Source organism: Podarcis filfolensis (genome assembly GCF_964270895.1).
Source record: "Podarcis filfolensis genome assembly, chromosome: 18".
Classification (NCBI taxonomy): Eukaryota; Metazoa; Chordata; class Lepidosauria; order Squamata; family Lacertidae; genus Podarcis; species Podarcis filfolensis.
Window position 1 is genome coordinate 8452968 of NC_139622.1, and position 19967 is coordinate 8472934.

Below are 19967 nucleotides of genomic sequence, written 5' to 3' on the forward strand. Positions count from 1 at the left end.
TCAGGTAGGCTTGGCTAAATTAATACAGATGGTAGGTGAATTGAGGTTGAATCCTGACAAAACAGAGGTACTGTTTTGGGGGACAAGGGTAGATGTGGGGGACTCCCTGGTCCTGAATGGAGTCACTGTGCCCCTGAAGGACCAGGTGTGCAGCCTGGGAGTCATTTTGGACTCACAGCTGTCCATGGAAACGCAGCTTAATTCTATGTCCAGGGTGGCTCCATCTGGTACGCCGGCTGAGACCCTCCCTGCCCACAGACTGTCTCTCCAGAGTGGTGCATGCTCTGGTTATCTCCCGCTTGGACTACTGCCATGCGCTCTGCATGGGGCTACCTTTGAAGGTGACCCGGAAACTGCAATTAATCCAGAATGCGGCAGCTAGACTGGTGACTGGGTGTGGCTGCCGGGATCACATAACACCGGTCCTGAGAGATCTGCATTGGGTCCCAGTACATTTCCAAGCACAATTCAAAGTGTTGGTGCTGACCTTTAAAGCCCTAAACGGTCTTGGTCCAGTATACCTGAAGGAGCATCTCCACTCCCATCATCCAGCCCGGACACTGAGATCCAGCGCCGAGGGCCTTCTGGTGCTTGGACTACTGCCATGCGCTCTACGTGGGGCTACTTTTGAAGGTGACTTGAAAACTACAATTGATCCAGAATGCGGCTACCAGACTGGTGATTGGGAGAGGCCACTGAGACCATATAACACCGGTCCTGAAAGGCCCACACTGGCTCCCAGTATGTTTCCAAGCACAATTCAAAGTGCTGATGCTGACCTTTAAAGCCCTAAACGGCTTCAACCCTGTATACCTGAAAGAGCATCTCCACCCGCATTGCTCAACCCGGATACTGGGGTCCAGCTTTGAGGGCCTTCTAGTGGTTTCCTCTCTGCAAGAAGTGAGGTTACAGGGAACCAGGCAGAGGGCCTTCTCGGTGGTGGCACCTGCCCTGTGGAACGCCCTCCCATCAGATGTCAAGGAAATAAACAACTACATGACTTTTAGAAGACATATAATACGTGCTATTTTACTGCGGTTTTATAATTTGCTCTAAGCTACCCAGGGTGGCAGCTTATATTGGTAATAGTAGCAGGTGTTGTCAATAAATTGTGTTTGTGTTTTTTTTGGGGGGGGAGTGTTGCAGGGGTAGGGTGAGGGGGGCTGTTGGGGCATTGGCCCCGGGCATATTTTTTGGTGCAAGTTTGCAAAACAAGGAAGAAGAGATGGGGTGGGGGGGTTTGCAAATAGGGTGGAGGAATGCAGTCCCCTTCGGCACCCCGCTTGTCACTCCCCCCCCTCCAGGATTATGAGGAACCAGCTCTTTGGGCGATTGGTATCTGGTGCCCTTTTAAATGTGTTGTGGAAGGAGAGGATTACTTGCTTGTTTTTGTTCCTATTATTATTATGCATTTTGTGTTTTTCTATATTGTAATTTTATGTTGTCAACCGCCCCTGAGGTCTACAGGTATTCATGAAATGCAAATTTAATTAATAATACAAATTATACTAACAACCATTAATGAGTGCTGTTTGGGTTCCGTCAGTCAACCAGTTACAAATCCACCTAACAGTTACCTCGTCCAGCACACATTTTACCAGCTTCACTCTCCTTTCAATTCTTTGCTTTGCCAGAGGTTGTGCCAACCTCTTGCCGTCACCCAGGAAGGAAAGAGCCTCAAAATCACGAAAAGGAAAGACCCGATAAGTGGAATGGGCTCGACAATTCGTGGGGAATGAACAAAGCAAGACGACAGAGGTTGGCTGACTATTTGTCGAGGGTGCTTTAGTTGAGATTCCTGAATTGCGGGGGTTGGACTAGATGACCCCTGGGGTCCCTTCTAATTCTATGGACTCCTCCCAGCATTTCATTTTATTATTGCAACACACACACACACACCTGAATAACGGCACTTGTGCTATTTGGCACTTGTTTTCACCACATTTTCGGAGAGCCAAGGAAAAAAAGTACAAGATTAATGCTCAGCCAATTTGCTTTACTGGATAATATACGTTTGAGAGAATGCAGCAGAGCAAGGGGCTGATTCCAGTTTTCACCCTCCCTCCCAACTTCTTTTCCTCTCCCTGTTTGGCCATCCTGCCCCCTTAGGCATATAACCAACCAAAGTGGACTTGGGGCAGATCCACTGAAATCATACAATACTGTGCATAGAGATCTCAAGCATTATACTGCTTTAGGCAGCCATGGTGGCTTCCTCCCATAAGAATCTTGGGAGCTGTAGTTTTCTCCCCCATAGAACTACCGTATTTTTTGCTCTATAAGACTCACTTTTTCCCTCCTAAAAGGTAAGGGGAAACGTGTGTGCGTCTTATGGAGCGAATGCAGGCTGCGCAGCTATCCCAGAAGCCAGAACAGCAAGAGGCATTGCTGCTTTCACTGCGCAGCGATCCCTCTTGCTGTTCTGGCTTCTGAGATTCAGAATATTTTTTCCCCCTTGTTTTCCTCCTCCAAAAACTAGGTGCGTCTTGTGGTCTGGTGCGCCTTATAGAGTGAAAAATACGGTATGCTTCCAGAATTCTTGGAGTGGAGAAATGGGTCGACTGTTCAACCTCTCTGGGAATCGCCACTCTAAGAAGAGGCAAATCACATAAATGCACTTGCAAATTGAAGACCCCATGGACCCACTTGCTTCAATAGGTTGCAGGTGGGTGGGATTGCAGAACGAAAGGCATACAGGTTATTAAGCATGCAGAAGGATTTTTTATACATATATTGAGCAAAGGGTGCTGCTGCCTGTTGCTTCTTCTCTTCAGGATTCCATGGTTTTCTTGATCCAGGGAAGGAAATGGGCGATGCGAGAGTAGACTCCAGGAGGGTACGAGTTACCAAACGAGACGATTCCTTGTACCACGCCTTTGCACACCATGGGGCCCCCGGAATCACCCTGGGGGGAGAAAAGCAAACATCCTCACTGCTACAAGCTCCTCAAACCAAGCCAGCGTGGTGCAGTGGTTAAGAGTGGTGGACTCGTAATCTGGTGAACTGGGTTCGCATCCCCCCTCCTCCACATGCAGCTGCTGGGTGACCTTGGGCCAGTCACACTTCTCTGAAGTCTCTCAGCCCCACTCACCTCACAGAGTGTTTGTTGTGGGGGAGGAAGGGAGAGGAGAATGTTAGCTGCTTTGAGACACCTTCAGGTAGTGATAAAGTGGGATATCAAAACCAAACTCCTCCTCCTCTTCTTCTTCTTCTTCTTCTTCTTCTTCTTCTTCTTCTTCTTCTTCTTCTTCTCAAACTGCACCATTCAATTGCAAAGATCTGGGCCTCTGGCTCCAATTAGAACCAGTGCATCTGAGAGTTAGAGGGAGGTTCTCTAGTCCAGCTCAGTGTGGACCCTCCAAGTGTCTCTATTTTCCAGGGACGTCCCTGATTTAGAGATGCCATCCCGGTTTCTGATTTGACCCCTTAATGCCCCACTTTTCCTTAGGACGTACCTGAAGGAGCATCTCCACCCCCATCGCTCATCCTGGACACTGAGGTCCAGCTCCAAGGGCCTTCTGGCAGTTCCCTCCCTGCGAGAAGCGAGGTTGCAGGGAACCAGGCAGAGGGCCTTCTCAGTGGTGGCGCCCGCCCTGTGGAATGCCCTCCCATTAGATGTCAAGGAGATAAACAACTATCTGACTTAAGAAGACATCTGAAGGCAACCCTGTTCAGGGAAGTTTTTTTGATGTGTGATCTTTTATCGTGGTTTTAATATTCTGTTGAGAGCCACTCAGATTGAATGGGGAAACCCAGCCAGATGGATGGGGTATAAATAAATTATTATTATTCTTATTTACATTGGAAAAATATTGGAGGGTATGGAGTTGTTATTGGATCCCCAAGCCACCTGAAGGCAATCCTGTATAGGGAAGGGTTTTTTAAGACCCAGTATACCTTCAGGAGTGTCTCCACTCCCCTCGTCCAGCCTGGACACTGAGGTCCATCTCCAAGGGCCTTCTGGCAGTTCGTTCCCTGCAAGAAGTGAGGTTACAGGGAACCAGGCAGAGGGCCTTCTTGGTAGTGGCACCCGCCCTGTGGAATGCCCTCCCATCAGATGTCAAGGAGATAAACAACTGTCTGACTTTAAGAAGACATCTGAAGGCAGCCCCTGTTTAGGGAAGTTTTTGATGTGTGATCTTTTATCGTGTTTTTAATATTCTCTTGGGAGCCGCCCCCAGCAGCTGGGCAAACCCAGCCAGATGGGTGAGCTATAAATATTACCGTATTTTCCGCTCTATAAGACGCACCAGACCACAAGACGCACCTAGTTTTTGGAGGAGGAAAACAAGAAAAAAAATATTCTGAATCTCACAAGCCAGAACAGCAAGAGGGATCGCTGCGCAGTGAAAGCAGCAATGCCTCTTGCTGTTCTGGCTTCTGGGATAGCTGCGCAGCCTGCATTCGCTCCATAAGATGCACACACATTTCCCCTTACTTTTTAGAAGGGAAAAAGTGAGTCTTATAGAGCAAAAAATACGGTAAGTTGTTTCTGTTGTTGCTGCTGTTGCTGTCGTTGTTACTATTATGTTACTGGTCTGACTCCCAAGGGTGGTTCAGAACTTTCCTTTGGTTCCTGAGCATTGGCTGATGGGAGTTGGAGTCCAGCCGGGGGGGGGGTGGGGGCCACAGATTCCTCCATCCCTGACCTCCCCCTCACCTGGCTTGTATCCCGAAGCTCATTGTGGCTGCCGGCACAGATCATCGCATCGTTGAGCTGCGGGTAGATCTTCATGCACTTCCTCCGGCTGTAGATGGTGACGTTGGTCTCAAACAGCCTCTCTGTGTCCTGGTTGTCGTCAATCAGGCCCCAACCTGCCAGGCTGCAGGGTGTCCCCTCGGGGAGGTCGCTGCTAGATTTGGGCAGGGGAATCATCTGGACGTATTTGTTCAGAGTAGCCTTGTGGACCAGCTGCAGGAAGGAATCAGGAGACGCGGGAGGGTTATCCAACCTCCCTTTGCAATCTGAAGTCTACTCTGGAATTAGGGTTGCACCTGTCCTTTATAATAAGGGATTGTCCTTTATCTCAAGGGAAAATGCTTATCCCTTATTTGTCCCTTATTTCTCACTTTCTCCTCCTCCTCCTGGGACGCGGGTGGCGCTGTGGGTTAAACCACAGAGCCTAGGGCTTGCCGATCAGAAGGTCGGCGGTTCAAATCCCCGCAACAGGGTGAGCTCCCATTGCTCAGTCCCTGCTCCTGCCAACCTAGCAGTTCGAAAGCACCTCAAAGTGCAAGTATATAATTAGGTACCACTCCGGCGGGAAGGTAGAAGGCGTTTCCGTGCGCTGCTCAGGTTCGCCAGAAGCGGCTTAGTCATGCTGACCACATGACCCGGAAGCTGTATGCCGGCTCCCTCAGCCAATAAAGCGAGATGAGTGCCGCAACCCCAGAGTCGGTCACAACTGGACCAAATGGTCAGGGGTCCTTTCACCTTTTCCTTTTTACCTGTCCTTTATAATAAGGGATTGTCCTTTATCTCAAGGGAAAATGCTTATCCCTTATTTGTCCCTTTCTCCTCCTCTGCTAAGGCGAGCACTGAGCTCAGCTCTTCCCTCCCATCTCTACCAGTGTCCCTCCTGCCCGTCTGATTTCTCTCCCTTACTTTACCCTACCCTTCCCTTTTACCCTGTTTGAGCACATTACACCAATCCTGGTCCGACTGCACTTGGCTACCAATGAGTTTCCGGGCCCAGTTTGAAGTGCTGGTTTTGACCTATAAATGGCTCAGGACTGCAATACCTCAAGGACCCCCTCTTTCCATATCGACCTACCCGGACCCTGAGATCATCTTCTGAGGCCCTTCTTCGTGTGCCCCCTCCTCGAGAGATCCGGAGGGTGGCAACACGAGAACGGGGCCTTTTCTGTGGTGGCTCCCCATCTGTGGAATGCTCTCCCCAGGGAAGTTCGCCTGGTGCCTTCATTACACACCTTTAGGCGCCAGGCAAAAACGTTCCTTTGGTTGATCTGATTTACAACTTATGCCCTTTTAAAATGCTTTTTTGGGGGGCTATTAGGTTGTTGTTTTTATTTTTATTAGGTATTTTGTGGTTTTATATCTTGATTTTATTCTGTGAACCGCCCAGAGACCTCTGGGTATAGGGCGGTATATAAATTCAATAAATAGAATAAATAAGTCCAGTGGGTGACTCAGCTGTGGCACAACAGATGGGCGCAGAGAAAGGCGAGCTGGGTTCTTCCAGGTCCATTTCCCCTTTGTTTCCCTCTTAAAATAAGATAACACACAAGCTGAAAACTTATCCCCCCACAATTGCCCGGCTCCACTGCACTCTATTGCCAAAGCCACACACCGTCACCGGAAGCAGCGGATCTTCCAATTAGAGGTAGAAGCCAAATAAAGTTTTTAAAAAGAGAAACCAGGCTTAAATTGACTGATTTGGCGAAACGGAAGCCAAAAAGGAAGTCAGCTTCCGATTTCTGTGGACAGGTTCTGCAAGGGACGTTTTTGTGAATGGGAGATAAAGAGGCGTTTACAGCCATGGAGATTTATCAACAATTTGACTTGGGTATTTGAAACTGTTTCCTTCTTTTGTGTGTGTGTGTGTATATATATATATATATATATATATATATATATATATATATATGAATGAAACAGTTGTGTCAAGTTTCCTTTTGGGGGGGAAGAGGATACAATTTGACATCTGAAGAGAATCTGACAGACTGATAATTTTGGCAGAGTAAGAAGCAAAAAGGGACGCAGGTGGCGCTGTGGGTTAAACCACAGAACCTAGGACTTGCCCCTTCCTCCTTGAGGTCACTGCCTTTTTTTGTTTAATTGTTATTTTATTTATGTATTTCAGATTTATCCACCAAGGCCACTGGCTTTGAGGGTCCTGAGAATGGAAGAGGGAGCCTGGAGCAACTTACCTTGAGCAAAAGGATATCGTTTGAAACCGTTATCCTATTATATTCCGGGTGCATGTGGTACGACTCAACGCCGATCACCTGTTGAGTGTTCTCGATGGCAGAGCGGTCGTGTGCCCCCAAAACCACGGTCATCTCGCTGGAAAACAAGGGCACCAGTGTGCATTGGTAAGGGTTAGTGAACCATGAATCAACCCTCAGCAATCGTTCTCTCTTGGTGACAGGTAGGATGGGGGAATCTGTCCATTTCCCCAGTCTTAAATTCAGTTCTTCAGATTTCTACACCAGTTTGCCTAATAGGTTGGTAATGACCTAAGACGGCATCTCTGCTACTTTGTCCCGGAGGTGTATAACTTTAGGTCACATGGGAAAAGGTATTCAGCTGCAAATCTCCATTTGGAGGGACTTGGTCTTTGTTCTCAAGCACCGTGGAAGAAAGCATGTGTCCTAATGTTTTCTCTCCACGAGAGAACAGCTTTGGCTGGAATGGAGCATGTGAGAGCTTTGTTTACAGCTCTGGCCGAAGTTATTTAATGTTTCTAAGATGCTGAACCTAGGCCTGGACAAGCATATGATTTCACACGACTATTCGGATGTAACATTAATTGTTTTGGGTCTGTTTTGCAACGAGTTCTGCTAGCAAAGCTTTGAAACCTTTTTGGAGTGGGAAATTTTTGATTCCATAAGCACCAGCTTTTATCCATCCCATTGCTTCCATATGTGCAATATTGACAACTGCAGTTCTGCTTGCAAAGAGCAGGTGGTTGCAGCAGCGGGGAGAAGGGAGAGAGAGGGAGAGACTTCACCTTGCAAAGCTCATTCGCTTCCGCATTTTTCACTTCCCCAGCTGGCTACAAAGGCATTGCCAGCACCTGTACAAAAGACCAGCTTCCGCCCATTAGCTTGGACCCTGGCAACCACTAGGGAATAGTGAGACGTACCTCATGCAGTGTGCAGCCGTCATTACCCACTGGGGGTCCACCAGGAACCCGCCGCAGCCATAGCCCCCGTCCATTTTGAGGGCTGCCATGTAGGGTCTGGAGTGGGGTACTGCTTCCTGGCCTCCGACGATCTGGCTCCGCAAATGTGCTGCAAAAATAAAAATAAAAATCACGAGGTTGAATCCTGACAAGACATAAGTACTGTTTTTGGGGGACAGGGGGCAGGCGGGTGTGGGGGATTCCCTGGTCCTGAATGGGGTAACTGTACCCCTTAAGGACCAGGTGCGCAGCCAGGGGGTCATTCTTGACTCACAGCTGTCCATGGAGGCCCAGGTTAATTCTGTGTCCAGGGCAGCTGTTTATCAGCTCCACCTGGTATGCAGGCTGAGACCCTCCCTGCCCACAGACTGTCTCTCCAGAGTGGTGTATGCTCTAGTTATCTCCCGCTTGGACTACTGCAATGCACTCTACGTGGGGCTACCTTTGAAGGTGACCTGGAAACTGCAATTAATCCAGAATGCGGCAGCTAGACTGGTGACTGGGAGTGGCTGCCGGGACCACATAACACCGGTCCTGAGAGATCTGCATTGGCTCCCAGTACATTTCCAAGCACAATTCAAAGTGTTGGTGCTGACCTTTAAAGCCCTAAACGGCCCAGTATCCCTGAAGGAGCGTCTCCACTCCCATCATCCAGCCCGGACACTGAGATCCAGCGCTGAGGGCCTTCTGGCGGTTCCCTCATTGCCAGAAGTGAGGTTACAGGGAACCAGACAGAGGGCCTTCTCGGTAGTGGCGCCCACCCTGTGGAACGCCCTCCCTTCAGATGTGAAAGCAATAAGCAGCTATCCTATATTTAAAAGACATCTGAAGGCAGCCCTGTTCAGGGAAGTTTTAAATATTTGACGCTGTACTGTTTTTAGCACTTGATTGAGAACTGCCCAGAGTGGCTGGGGAAACTCAGCCAGATGGGCGGGGTATAAATATTAAATTATTATTATTATTATTATTATTATTATTATTATTATTATTATTAGCGGAGGTCAGCGTCTGTCTGTTGCCTGTTGCTAGTTTTAAGGGCACCACCCAGGTCGGCTGGAGGAAGAGATCTGGTATACTGTTCCTTGAAATGGAAGCTCCATTATTCCCATTATAGACAAGCTGTTGAGTAGAACATGATAATATGAGATGAAACTGCTGGATCAGGCTCCCTGGCCCATCTAGTGCCTTGTTGCTTAGTCGTTTAGTCGTGTCCGACTCTTCGTGACCCCATGGACCAGAGCACGCCAGGCACTTCTGTCCTCTAGTGCCTAACAGAGTCTAATTCTCTTTTAAAACCACTCAAGTTGTTGTTGTTGTTGTACTTATTTATACATACACACCCCACCCATCTGGCTGGGTTTCCCCAGCCACTCTGGGTAGCTTCCAACAAAAGATTAAAAATACAATTAAAACATCAGTCATTAAAAACTTCCCTAAACAGGGCTGCCTTCAGATGTCTTCTAAAAGTCAGATAGTTGTTTATTTCCTTGACATCTGGTGGGAGGGCATTCCACAGGGAGGGTGCCACTACCGAGAAGGCCCTCTGCCTGGTTCCCTGCAACCTCACTTCTCGCAGTGAGGGAACCACCAGAAGGCCCTCGGAGCTGGACCTCAGTGTCTGGGCTGAACGATGGAGGTGGAGACGCTCCTTCAGGTATAATGGACCAAGGCTGTTTAGGGCTTTAAAGGTCAGCACCAACACTTTGAATGGTGCTCGGAAATGTCCTGGGAGCCAATGTAGGTCTTTCAGGACCGGTGTTATGTGGTCTCGGCGGCCGCTCCCAGTCACTGGTCCGGCATTCTGGATCAGTTGTAGTTTCCGGGTCACCTTCAAAGGTAGCCCCACGTAGAGCACATTGCAGTAGTTCAGGCAAGAGATAACTAGAGCATGAACCACTCTGGCCAGACAGTGCGCAGGCAGGGAGGGTCTCATCCTGAGTACCAGACGGAGCTGGGAGACAGCTGCCCTGGACACAGAATTGTGCTGCATGAAAGACTTCCTTTTACCTATCCTGGATCTTACAACATTCAGCCGCAGCGGATGCCCTTCTGCGACTTCTAGCGTTACAAGAGAAGGGAAGAAAACCTCCTTCTTCTATGCATCATTTTACAAACTTCATTCATGCTTCCTCTTTACAGTGGTACCTCAGGTTAAGTACTTAATTCGTTCTGGAGGTCCGTTCTTAACCTGAAACTGTTCTTAACCTGAAGCACCACTTTAGCTAATGGGGCCTCCTGCTGCTGCTGCGCTGCCGGAGCACGATTTCTGTTCTCATCCTGAAGCAAAGTTCTTAACCTGAAGCACTATTTCTGGGTTAGCGGAGTCTGTAATCTGAAGCGTATGTAACCTGAAGCGTACGTATGTACCACTGTACTCACCTTTTCTCTAAACAACAACAACAAAAGCCCTAAATGCTGCAACCTTTCTTCCTAGGCGAGTTATTCCATCCCCTTGACCATCTGGGATAGCTGCACAGCCTGCATTCGCTCCATAAGATGCACACACATTTCCCCTTACTTTTTAGGAGGGGAAAAAGTGAGTCTTATAGAGCAAAAAATACGGTATTTGCCACCCCTTTTAAAGGGCTGACTCCAAGTAATTTCTGCTCAGAGCAGACTCATTGAAATAAATGGACCTTAGCCACGCTCGTACATTTCAATAGGTCCACTTGTAAACCCTGAGAGGCATTCAGCTAAGTCCTACTCTGGGTAGTCCCATTGCAAATAATCTCTGTTGGGGATTCCCTTCCAGATCTACAATTCTAGTCATGCCTATTCATTTGAATGAGTCTGCTTTAGGACTCATGTTGGATACAAACTTATGTTTATGAACGTTCTCTGGCTGTGCAAATCTGGCACTCTCTTCTCTTGCACACAGGGACGTGGGTGGCGCTGTGGGTGAAACCACAGAGCCTAGGACTTGCCGATCGGAAGGTCGGTGGTTCAAATCCCCGTGACGGGGTGAGCTCCCGTTGCTCGGTCCCTGCTCCTGCCAACCTAGCAGTTCGAAAGCACGCCAAAGTGCAAGTAGATAAATAGGTACCACTCCGGCGGGAAGGTAAACGGCGTTGCCGTGCGCTGCTCTGGTTCGCCAGAAGCAGCTTAGTCATGCTGGCCACATGACCCGGAAGCTGTACACCGGATCCCTCGGCCAATAAAGCGAGATGAGCGCCGCAACCCCAGAGTCGGTCACGACTGGACCTAATGGTCAGGGGTCCCTTTACCTTTACCTCTCTTTCACACGGCTGGTGCCATTCTGGTGATATAAAAATGAACGGCACTCGCACCCTGAACATCTCAAAGGGAAGGAATTGAGACTGGCTTAGCCTGAAAGGGAGCAGCAGAAAACAGCTCATCAAAGACAGTCCTTTGTTTTTTGTTTAACTCACCTGTTTGGGCCCATGACAAGGACAGGAGTAGAAGTAGGAGAGGGCGACCGAATCTCAACATCTTGACGTTCTGCTACGTTCAAGCTACGGAACTGCCTGGCACTTAACTGTCCAGCCCCTCAAACTCACAGCTTTTATTAGCGTTGGACTACACCTCCCCCAGGAAGCAACGGAGACGTGAAAATCTGATAGTGGCGGTCCCAAGCACGCTTAAGCAAGCTAAAACGGCAATCAGATAGCGAGGCGGTTGGAGGATGGGTGGCGGCTAACAGATTGAGATTGAATCCTGACAAGACAGAAGTAATGTTTTTGGGGGACAGTGGGTGGGCAGGTGTGGAGGACGCCCTGGTCCTGAATGGGGTAACCGTATCCCTGAAGAACCAGGTGCTCAGCCTAGGAGTCATTTTGGACTCATAGCTGTCCATGAAGGCGCAGGTGAGTTCTGTGTCCAGGGCAGCCATCTACCAGCTCCATCTGGTACGCAGGCTGAGACCCTCCCTGCCCGCAGACTGTCTGGCCAGAGTGGTCCATGCTCTGGTTATCTCCTGCTTGGACTCCTGCAATGCGCTCTACATTGGGCTACCTTTGAAGGTGACTTGGAAATGACAACTAATCCAGAATGTGGCTACCAGACTGGTGACTGGGAGCAGCTGCCGTGACCATATAACACCGGTCCTGAAAGGCCTACATTAGCTCCCAGTACGTTTCCGAGCACAATTCAAAGGGTTGATACTGACCTTTCAAGCCCTAAACGGCCTCGGCCCAGTATACCTGAAGGAGCATCTCCACCCCCATCTTCTAGCCTGGACACTGAGGTCCAGCTCCAAGGGCCTTCTGGCAGTTCCCTCACTGTGAGGTTACAGGGAACCAGGCAGAGGGCCTTCTCGGTGGTGGTGCCCGCCCTGTGGAACACCCTCCCATCAGATGTCAAGGAAATAAGAAACTACCTGACTTTTAGAAGACATCTGAAGGCAGCCCTGTTTTTAATGTTTGATGTTTTATCATATTTTTTAATATTCTGTTGGAAACAGCCCAGAGTGGCTGGGGAAACCCAGCGAGATGGGAGGGGTATAAATAATAAATGTATATTCATCATCATCACCATATGATTGGATCCTGCTGGGGTTCAGGAGGCTGCCATGCAGTGTGCCCAAACTGTGAAATGCCTAGGTAAGGATCATGAAGAGGTGTGCATGCACGCGAAAGCTTATACTCAGAACAAACTTCTTATTTGTTGTTGTTGTTTAGTCGTTTAGTCGTGTCCAACTCTTCATGACCCCCTGGACAAGGGCACGCCAGGCACTCCTGTCTTCCACTGCCTCCCGCAGTTTGGTCAGACTCATGCTGGTCGCTTCGAGAACACTGTCCCACCATCTCGTCCTCCATCGTCCCCTTCTCCTTGTGCCCTCCATCTTTCCCAACATCAGGGTCTTTTCCAGGGAGTCTTCTCTTCTCATGATGTGGCCAAAGTATTGGAGCCTCAGCTTCATGATCTGTCCTTCCAGTGAGCTCTCAGGGCTGATTTCTTTCAGAATGGAGAGGTTGGATCTTCTTGCAGTCCATGGGACTCTCAAGAGTCTCCTCCAGCACCAGAATTCAAAAGCATCAATTCTTCGGCGATCAGCCTTCTTTATGGTCCAGCTTTCACTTCCATACATCACTACTGGGAAAACCATAGCTTTTACTATACGGAACAAACTTAGTTGGTCTCTAAGGTGCTACTGCACAGTTTTTTAATTTTTATATATATTTTGACTGCGTCAGACCAACATGGCTACCTACCTGAATCTAGAATCACTTGTGTTGGTTCTCTTACTATTCGCTTGTTGTGTTTCATTGGTGGTGAGAAAGGTTGTGGTTGGCTTAGGGTGTGGTTGGTTGTCTTTGGCTGGCTGTAGAGAGATTTGTTTTTGTGTGTGAACGGTGTGTGTGTGTGTATTTTTGAATCAGGTTAGCCAGATTGATTCGCATGATGTCGGTGGGTTCTTGTCGCTCACTCAGTGCTTACGGTAGTTAAAGGTATGGAACTCGCTCCAAACAAGATTGTGGTGGTTGTCAACTTTGGATGGCTTTGAAAAGAGGTTGAGCCACAACGTCCGTGGTTCCAACCTCCACAATCGGAGGCGAAATATTCTCAGAGTCGAGAGTGGATTTCATGCTCTTTATTCAGCTCATAGTGGTGAGGAGGAATGAAAGTCCCCCCAAAGTATCTGCTTTATATACATTATTTACACAATGGGCCCCATGTGATTGGCTAATTCCGGGATTCACCTGTAGGCCAATCAGGTTGTGGATTCACTTCTACCTAGAACTGGATTGGGTGGCTCCTGTGGACCAATCAGACTGCTGCATTCTGGACCCTATTGTTCTAGGACCAATCAGACTGCTGCATTCTGAATCCTATTGTTCTAGGACCAATCCGACTGCTGCATTCTGGATCCTATTTTTCTAGGGCCAATCAGACTGCTGCATTTTGGATCCTATTGTTCTAGGACCAATCAGACTGCTGCATTCTGAATCCTATTGTTCTCGGACCAATCAGACTGCTGCATTCTGGACCCTATTGTTCTAGGACCAATCAGACTGCTGTATTTTGGATCCTATTCAACTCAGTACATAACAGGAGGCCATCACACTTCTGAAATCACAGAGGAGGAGACTTGCTCTTTTATTCGAATCCTGCTTGCAGGTTCCCCACTGCTGGAGCTTCTGGTTGGCCATTGTCCGAACAGGTTGCTGGGCCAGATGGGCCCCCTTTAGCCTAATCCAGCACCCGGGCTCATCTTATCATGTTCTCATGTACCTTCCCTTTCTAAGAACTCTCTGATAGCTTAGTGGCCTTCCAGTAGGAGATGACCTTAATTGTAGGAGGGAGGCAAAGGAGGTCCTTCTGTCAGATGACTGTTCAAACTGAACGATGGAGATAACGCCATGAGCTGCTTGGTAAACGACAAGGGGCTGGTGATTAGCTTTTAGCTGGCATTATCTGCCATTTTCCACGCAGAACTGGTGGTTAAAAGTCTGTTAGACTTTGGGCAGATTAAATGGTGGAGTGATCTGTGCTGGGTGGAGAGAGAAGAGATCTTTGCTGAATCAATAGGGCGCCCTGAAGTCTCCCACAGAACTGCTTTGGTTACCTGGTTTTTCCTGCTAGCGAGAAGGACGGGCAGAGACCCTAAACGGGCTTCGGGACTCCTCTTTCTTTGCCTACTTCATACTGCATTGCTGGGCATACCCTCCAAGTTGCCAGTGCCGGATTTATGTATAAGCTAAACAAGCTATAGTTTAGGGCCCCACTCTCTAGGGGCCCCAAAAAAATTTAAAGGAAAAAACCAACTGGATGTACATTTCCAAAATATAAGATAAAAAACAAATAAAATAAAACCTACATACAGCAACAGTGTTTTGAGTTGTGTAGGCTCCTGTGATGTAAGTCATGGGCCCCGCCTGCTAGCCTGCTCCCTAAAATATCACTGGTTTGCTCCTTTCTATATATAGGGTGGCGCTGTGGGTTAAACCACAGAGCCTAGGACTTGCCGATCAGAAGGTTGGCAGTTCGAATACCCGCGATGACGGGGTGAGCTCCCGTTGCTCGATCCCAGCTCCTGCCAACCTAGCAGTTCAAAAGCACGTCAAAGTGCAAGTAGATAAATAGGTACCACTCCGGCGGGAAGGTAAACACCGTTTCCGTGCGCTGCTCTGGTTCGCCAGAGGCGGCTTAGTCCTGCTGGCCACATGACCCGGAAGCTGTACGCCGGCTCCCTCGGCCAGTAAAGCGAGATGAGCGCCGCAACCCTAGAGTCAATCACGACTGGACCTAATGGTCAGGGGTCCCTTTACCTTTATATATAGGGTGCCTACGTTCTGCATGGATTGGTTGCATGGCAATATGCGCAAATGGCTTGAGATACCTATGAGGTCCATAAATGACCATAAAGCAAACAAAACAACAGTGACAATTTGTTGTTGACAAAGGACAGCTGGACATAGAAAGGGCCCCATTACCTTCAGTAGCTTAGGGCCTCATCAAACCTAAATCCGGCCCTGCCTCCAAGTGTCCCTATTTTCCATGGACAGTCCTCCATGCTTGTTCCGCCTGTTCCCACAAGTGCTGCCATGTGGCAGAAGAAAGGCACGAGCCATTTATTAAGATATTTATTTCCGGCCAGCCGTGTGCTTCTCCACATTGCAGGGCTAGTTTTCTTTTAGCAGCAACGCACGTTGCTCTGTGAGTTGCCCTTCTAGGATTAAGTGATGTGCACTGTTAGTGCGGTCCAGTGAGAATGTGGAAGTTGGTCTCGAGTCTGGACCGGTTGAAGAACAGCTGCTGTAGACATGTGCTGCATGGACCAGTGGCTTCACTCAGCAGAAAGCAACACCCTATGCTCCTGTATCTCAAGGGGAGAGCTGTAGTTCAGTGACAGACCATTCGCATTGCATGCAGAATTCGGTGGCCTTGTTGCTCACTGGGCGGCAAGACGGTTTGAGCATCTTACACTGATCACTGGCTACTGATTAGTTTCCGGGCCCAATTCAAAGTGCTGGTTTTGACCTATAAAGCCTTAAACGGCTCAGAACCGCAATACCGCAAGGACCGCCTCTTTCCATATGAACCTACCCGAACCCTGAGTTCATCTTCTGAGGTCCTCCTTTGTGTGCCGCCTCCTCGAGAGGTGCGGAGGGTAGCAACACGAGAACAGGGCCTTCTCTGCAGTGGCTCTCCATCTGTGGAATGCTCTCCCCAGGGAAGTTCGCCTGTTGACTTCCTAATACACCTTTAGGCGCCAGGCACTAAGGTTCCTTTTTAACCAGGCCTTTGGTTGATCTGTTTAACATCCTATACCCTGTTAACGCGGGTGGCACTGTGGGTTAAACCACAGAGCCTAGGACTTGCCAATCAGAAGGTCGGCGGTTCGAATCCCCGCGAAGGAGCTCTGTCCCAGCTCCTGCCCACCTAGCAGTTCAAAACCACATCAAAGTGCAAGTAGATATATAGGTACCGCTCCGGTGGAAAGGTAAACGGCGTTTCCGTGCGCTGCTCTGGTTCGCCAGAAGTGGCTCAGTCATGCTGGACACATGACCCGGAAGCTGTACGCTGGCTCCCTCGGCCAATAAAGTGAGATGAGCGCCGCAACCCCAGAGTCGGCCACGACTGGACCTAACGGTCAGGGGTCCCTTTACCTTTACCCTTTTGAAATGTGGCTCTTTTCCGGGGGGAGATGATATTGGGTTGTTGTTTTTATTCTGATTATATACGTTGTGACCTTTTCTGTGAACCTCTGTGAGACCGCCAGGTATAGGGCAGTATATAAATTCAAAGAACAACAACAAGGCAGAAGGTCCCAGGTTCAGTTCCCAGCTTTTCCACTTTAACAAGTGGAGAGGGATGTTTGCAACCATGCTGCATGGTTTAAGACTGCTTTTCAGAAAAACCAGCTACACAAAGCTTGGACTACCGCTTGGACTACTGCAAGGCGCTCTACGTGGGGCTACCTTTGAAGGTTACCCGGAAACTGCAATTAATCCAGAATGCGGCAGCTAGACTGGTGACTGGGAGTGGCCGCCGGGACCACATAACACTGGTCCTGAGAGATCTGCATTGGCTCCCAGTACGTTTCCAAGCACAATTCAAAGTGTTGGTGCTGACCTTGAAAGCCCTAAACGGCCTCGGTCCTGTATACCCGAAGAAGCGTCTCCACGGCCATCGTTCAGCCCAGACACTGAGATCCAACACCGAGGGCCTTCTGGCAGTTCCCTCATTGCGAGAAGTGAGGTTACAGGGAACCAGGCAGAGGGCCTTCTTGGTAGTGGTGCCCCCCCTGTGGAACACCCTCCCTTCAGATGTGAAGGAAATAAGTATCATCCAATCTTTAGAAGACATCTGAAGGCAGCCCTGTTCAGGGAAGTTTTTAATATTTAACGCTGTATTGTTTTTAATACTTGATTGGGAGCCGCCCAGAGTGGCTGGGGAAACTCAGCCAGATGGGTGGGGTATAAATTGTTGTTGTTTAGTCGTTCAGTCGTGTCCGACTCTTCGTGATCCCATGGACCAGAGCACGCCAGGCACTCCTGTCTTCCACTGCCTCCCGCAGTTTGGTCAAACTCATGCTGGTAGCTTCGAGAACACTGTCCCACCATCTTGTCCCCTTCTCCTTGTGCCCTCCATCTTTCCCAACATCAGGGTCTTTTCCAGGGAGTCTTCTCTTCTCATGAGGTGGCCAAAGTCTTGGAGCCTCAGCTTCAGGATCTGTCCTTCCAGTGAGCACTCAGGGCTGATTTCCTTAAGAATGGATGCGTTTGATCTTCTTGCAGTCCATGGGACTCTCAAGAGTCTCCTCCAGCACCAGAATTCAAAAGCATCAGTTCTTCGGCGATCAGCCTTCTTGATGGTCCAGCTCTCACTTCCATACATCACTACTGGGAAAACCATGGCTTTAACTATACGGACCTTTGTTGGTAAGGTGATGTCTCTACTTTTTAAGATGCTGTCTAGGTTTGCCTTTCTCCCAAGGAGCAGGTGTCTTTTAATTTTGTGGCTGCTGTCACCATCTGCAGTGATCATGGAGCCCAAGAAAGTAAAATCTCTCACTGCCTCCATTTCTTCCCCTTCTATTTGCCAGGAGGTGATGGGACCATTTATACGGGGTATAAATAATAAATTATTATTATTATTATTATTATTATTATTATTATTATTATTATTATTATGCAGATTTGCTTGAGGGCTGTTATCATTCCCCCTTTCTCCCCTGCACATCCTTCTGTCTTTTAGTCTATCCCCTTACGCTTCTTTCTAGGGTGTATGGGGTGTTAGGAGAGGGTCTTATGCTCCTTCTGGAACAGTTTCTCTGTTTGGCACAATTCTCAGCGGCGGTTGGGGACCTGCCAAGATCACACCACACGCATCATCTCACTATCTGATTGCTGTTTTAAGAAAGGAAGAGGAATCAAATGCACAGTGATTGTTGTTTTTTAATAATATTTTTTTTAAAGTCTTCACGATGGACAATTAAACACCAGGCGTCTCTCTCTCTCCTTGGCAAGCAAAGCATCCATTTGAGATAATTCCACCATCCTCTTTTTCTCCTGCTCCTTCCCTTCTTGTTGGCCCAACCAGATGAGTCAAAGGAACTCGTGAGCTCATATGGACTACTGTATTTTTCGCTTTATAAGACGCACCTAGTTTTTGGAGGAGGAAAACAAGAAAAAAAATATTCTGAATCCCAGAAGCCAGAACAGCAAGAGGGATCGCTGCGCAGCGAAAGCAGCAATCCCTCTTGCTGTTCTGGCTTCTGGGACAGCTGCGCAGCCTGCATTCGCTCCATAAGACGCACACACGTCCCCTTACTTTTTAGGATGGAAAAAGTGAGTCTTATAGAGCAAAAAATACGGTAAGTGTTCTGGCCAAGGCAGTGCAAAACCCTTCTGTTTCCTATTTGCTTAGGATCTGGGAGACGTTTAATGTCCGCCATCAAAAATGCCCTGTTCATTCCCAAGACGGAAGTGTAAGCAGCTGCAAGGAAACCACCCCTCCCCAGGTTTGCAGAAGTCGTTTTTGGTGCTGCAATCCATCTGTCTCGAGAGACAACGGAACGCACCTCCTCTCTGGGGTGCAAGCCTGGGCAGTGTGTCTGGAGGCCCTGAGCAAGACGAAAAACGCGCAAGACGAAAGAGTTTTCCGTTTTTTGAGTCGTTCCGCAAGACGAATTTCCCTATGGGCTTGCTTCGCAAGACGAAACGTCTTGCGAGTTCTTGCGAGTTTGTTTCCTTTTTCTTAAAGCCGCTAAGCCGTTAATAGCCGTTAATAGCCGCTAAGCCGTTAATAGCCGTGCTTCGCAAGATGAAAAAACCGCAAGACGAAGAGACTCACGGAACGGATTAATTTCGTCTTGCGAGGCACCACTGTATCTGCTTCTCAATTTGTATTGTATTATTTTATGCACTGTGGCTGTTATGTACTGAGTTGAATAGGATCCAAAGGGAAGCAGTCTGATTGGTCCTAGAACAATAGGGTTCAGAATGCAGCAGTCTGATTGGTCCACAGGAGCCACCCAATCCAGCTCCAGGTGGAAGTGAATCCGTAACCTGATTGGCCTACAGGTGAATCCCAGAATTAGCCAATCACGTGGGACCCACTGTGTAAATAATGTATATAAAGCAGATATTCTGGGGTAGCTTCCATTCCTCCTCACCACTATGAGCTGAAGAAAGAGCATAAAATCCACTCTCGACTACAAGTATATTTCAGTGGCTTGCCGTTGTTTCATCAATTGTAGTTTAGAAATTATTTATTGTAACTGTGGAGTGGATTTCTGATTAACTTTTATATGTTATTATTATTATTTTGTTGTTGTTGAGTCGTTTAGTCGTGTCCGCCTCTTGGTGACCCCCTGGACCAGAGCACGCCAGGCCCTCCTGTCTTCCACTGCCTCCCGCAGTTTGGTCAAACTCATGCTGGTAGCTTCAAGAACACTATCCAACCATCTCGTCCTCTGTCGTCCCCTTCTCGTTTTCCTGTCGTTTTCCCAACATCAGGGTCTTTTCCATGAGGTGGCCAAAGTCTTGGAGCCTCAGCTTCAGGATCTGTCCTTCCAGTGAGCACACAGGGCTGATTTCCTTCCGAGTGGAGAGGTTTGATCTTCTTGCAGTCCATGGACTACTTTCCCAAGTTGCTCCTCATTTGCCGCTACAGCACATGCAGAAACTACCT

At 48.5% G+C, this 19967-nt stretch overlaps 1 protein-coding gene across 1 annotated transcript; it reads right to left on the bottom strand.

The window, feature by feature from the left end:
* Window positions 1–1975: 1975 nt before the first annotated feature.
* LOC310753524 (cathepsin G-like) lies at window positions 1976–11423 on the bottom strand. Its single transcript, XM_083594910.1, has 6 exons — window positions 11258–11423; window positions 7830–7977; window positions 6892–7027; window positions 4661–4912; window positions 2522–2905; window positions 1976–2259 (listed from the first exon to the last, which is right to left on the bottom strand). The coding sequence occupies exons 1-5, from the start codon at window positions 11316–11318 to the stop codon at window positions 2771–2773; spliced, it is 732 nt and encodes a 243-aa protein (XP_083451036.1). The 5' UTR covers window positions 11319–11423; the 3' UTR covers window positions 1976–2259; window positions 2522–2770.
* Window positions 11424–19967: the final 8544 nt, after the last annotated feature.

Excerpts from the sequence above, each read along its gene's own strand:
- LOC310753524 (XM_083594910.1), bottom strand. The coding sequence starts at position 11,318 with ATGTTGAGATTCGGTCGCCCTCTCCTACTTCTACTCCTGTCCTTGTCA. Across the intron at positions 7,978-11,257 it reads CTTGTCATGGGCCCAAACAG|CACATTTGCGGAGCCAGATC; the intron begins GTGAGTTAAACA and ends TTATTTTTGCAG. Across the intron at positions 2,906-4,660 it reads AGCTTCGGGATACAAGCCAG|GGTGATTCCGGGGGCCCCAT; the intron begins GTGAGGGGGAGG and ends TTCTCCCCCCAG.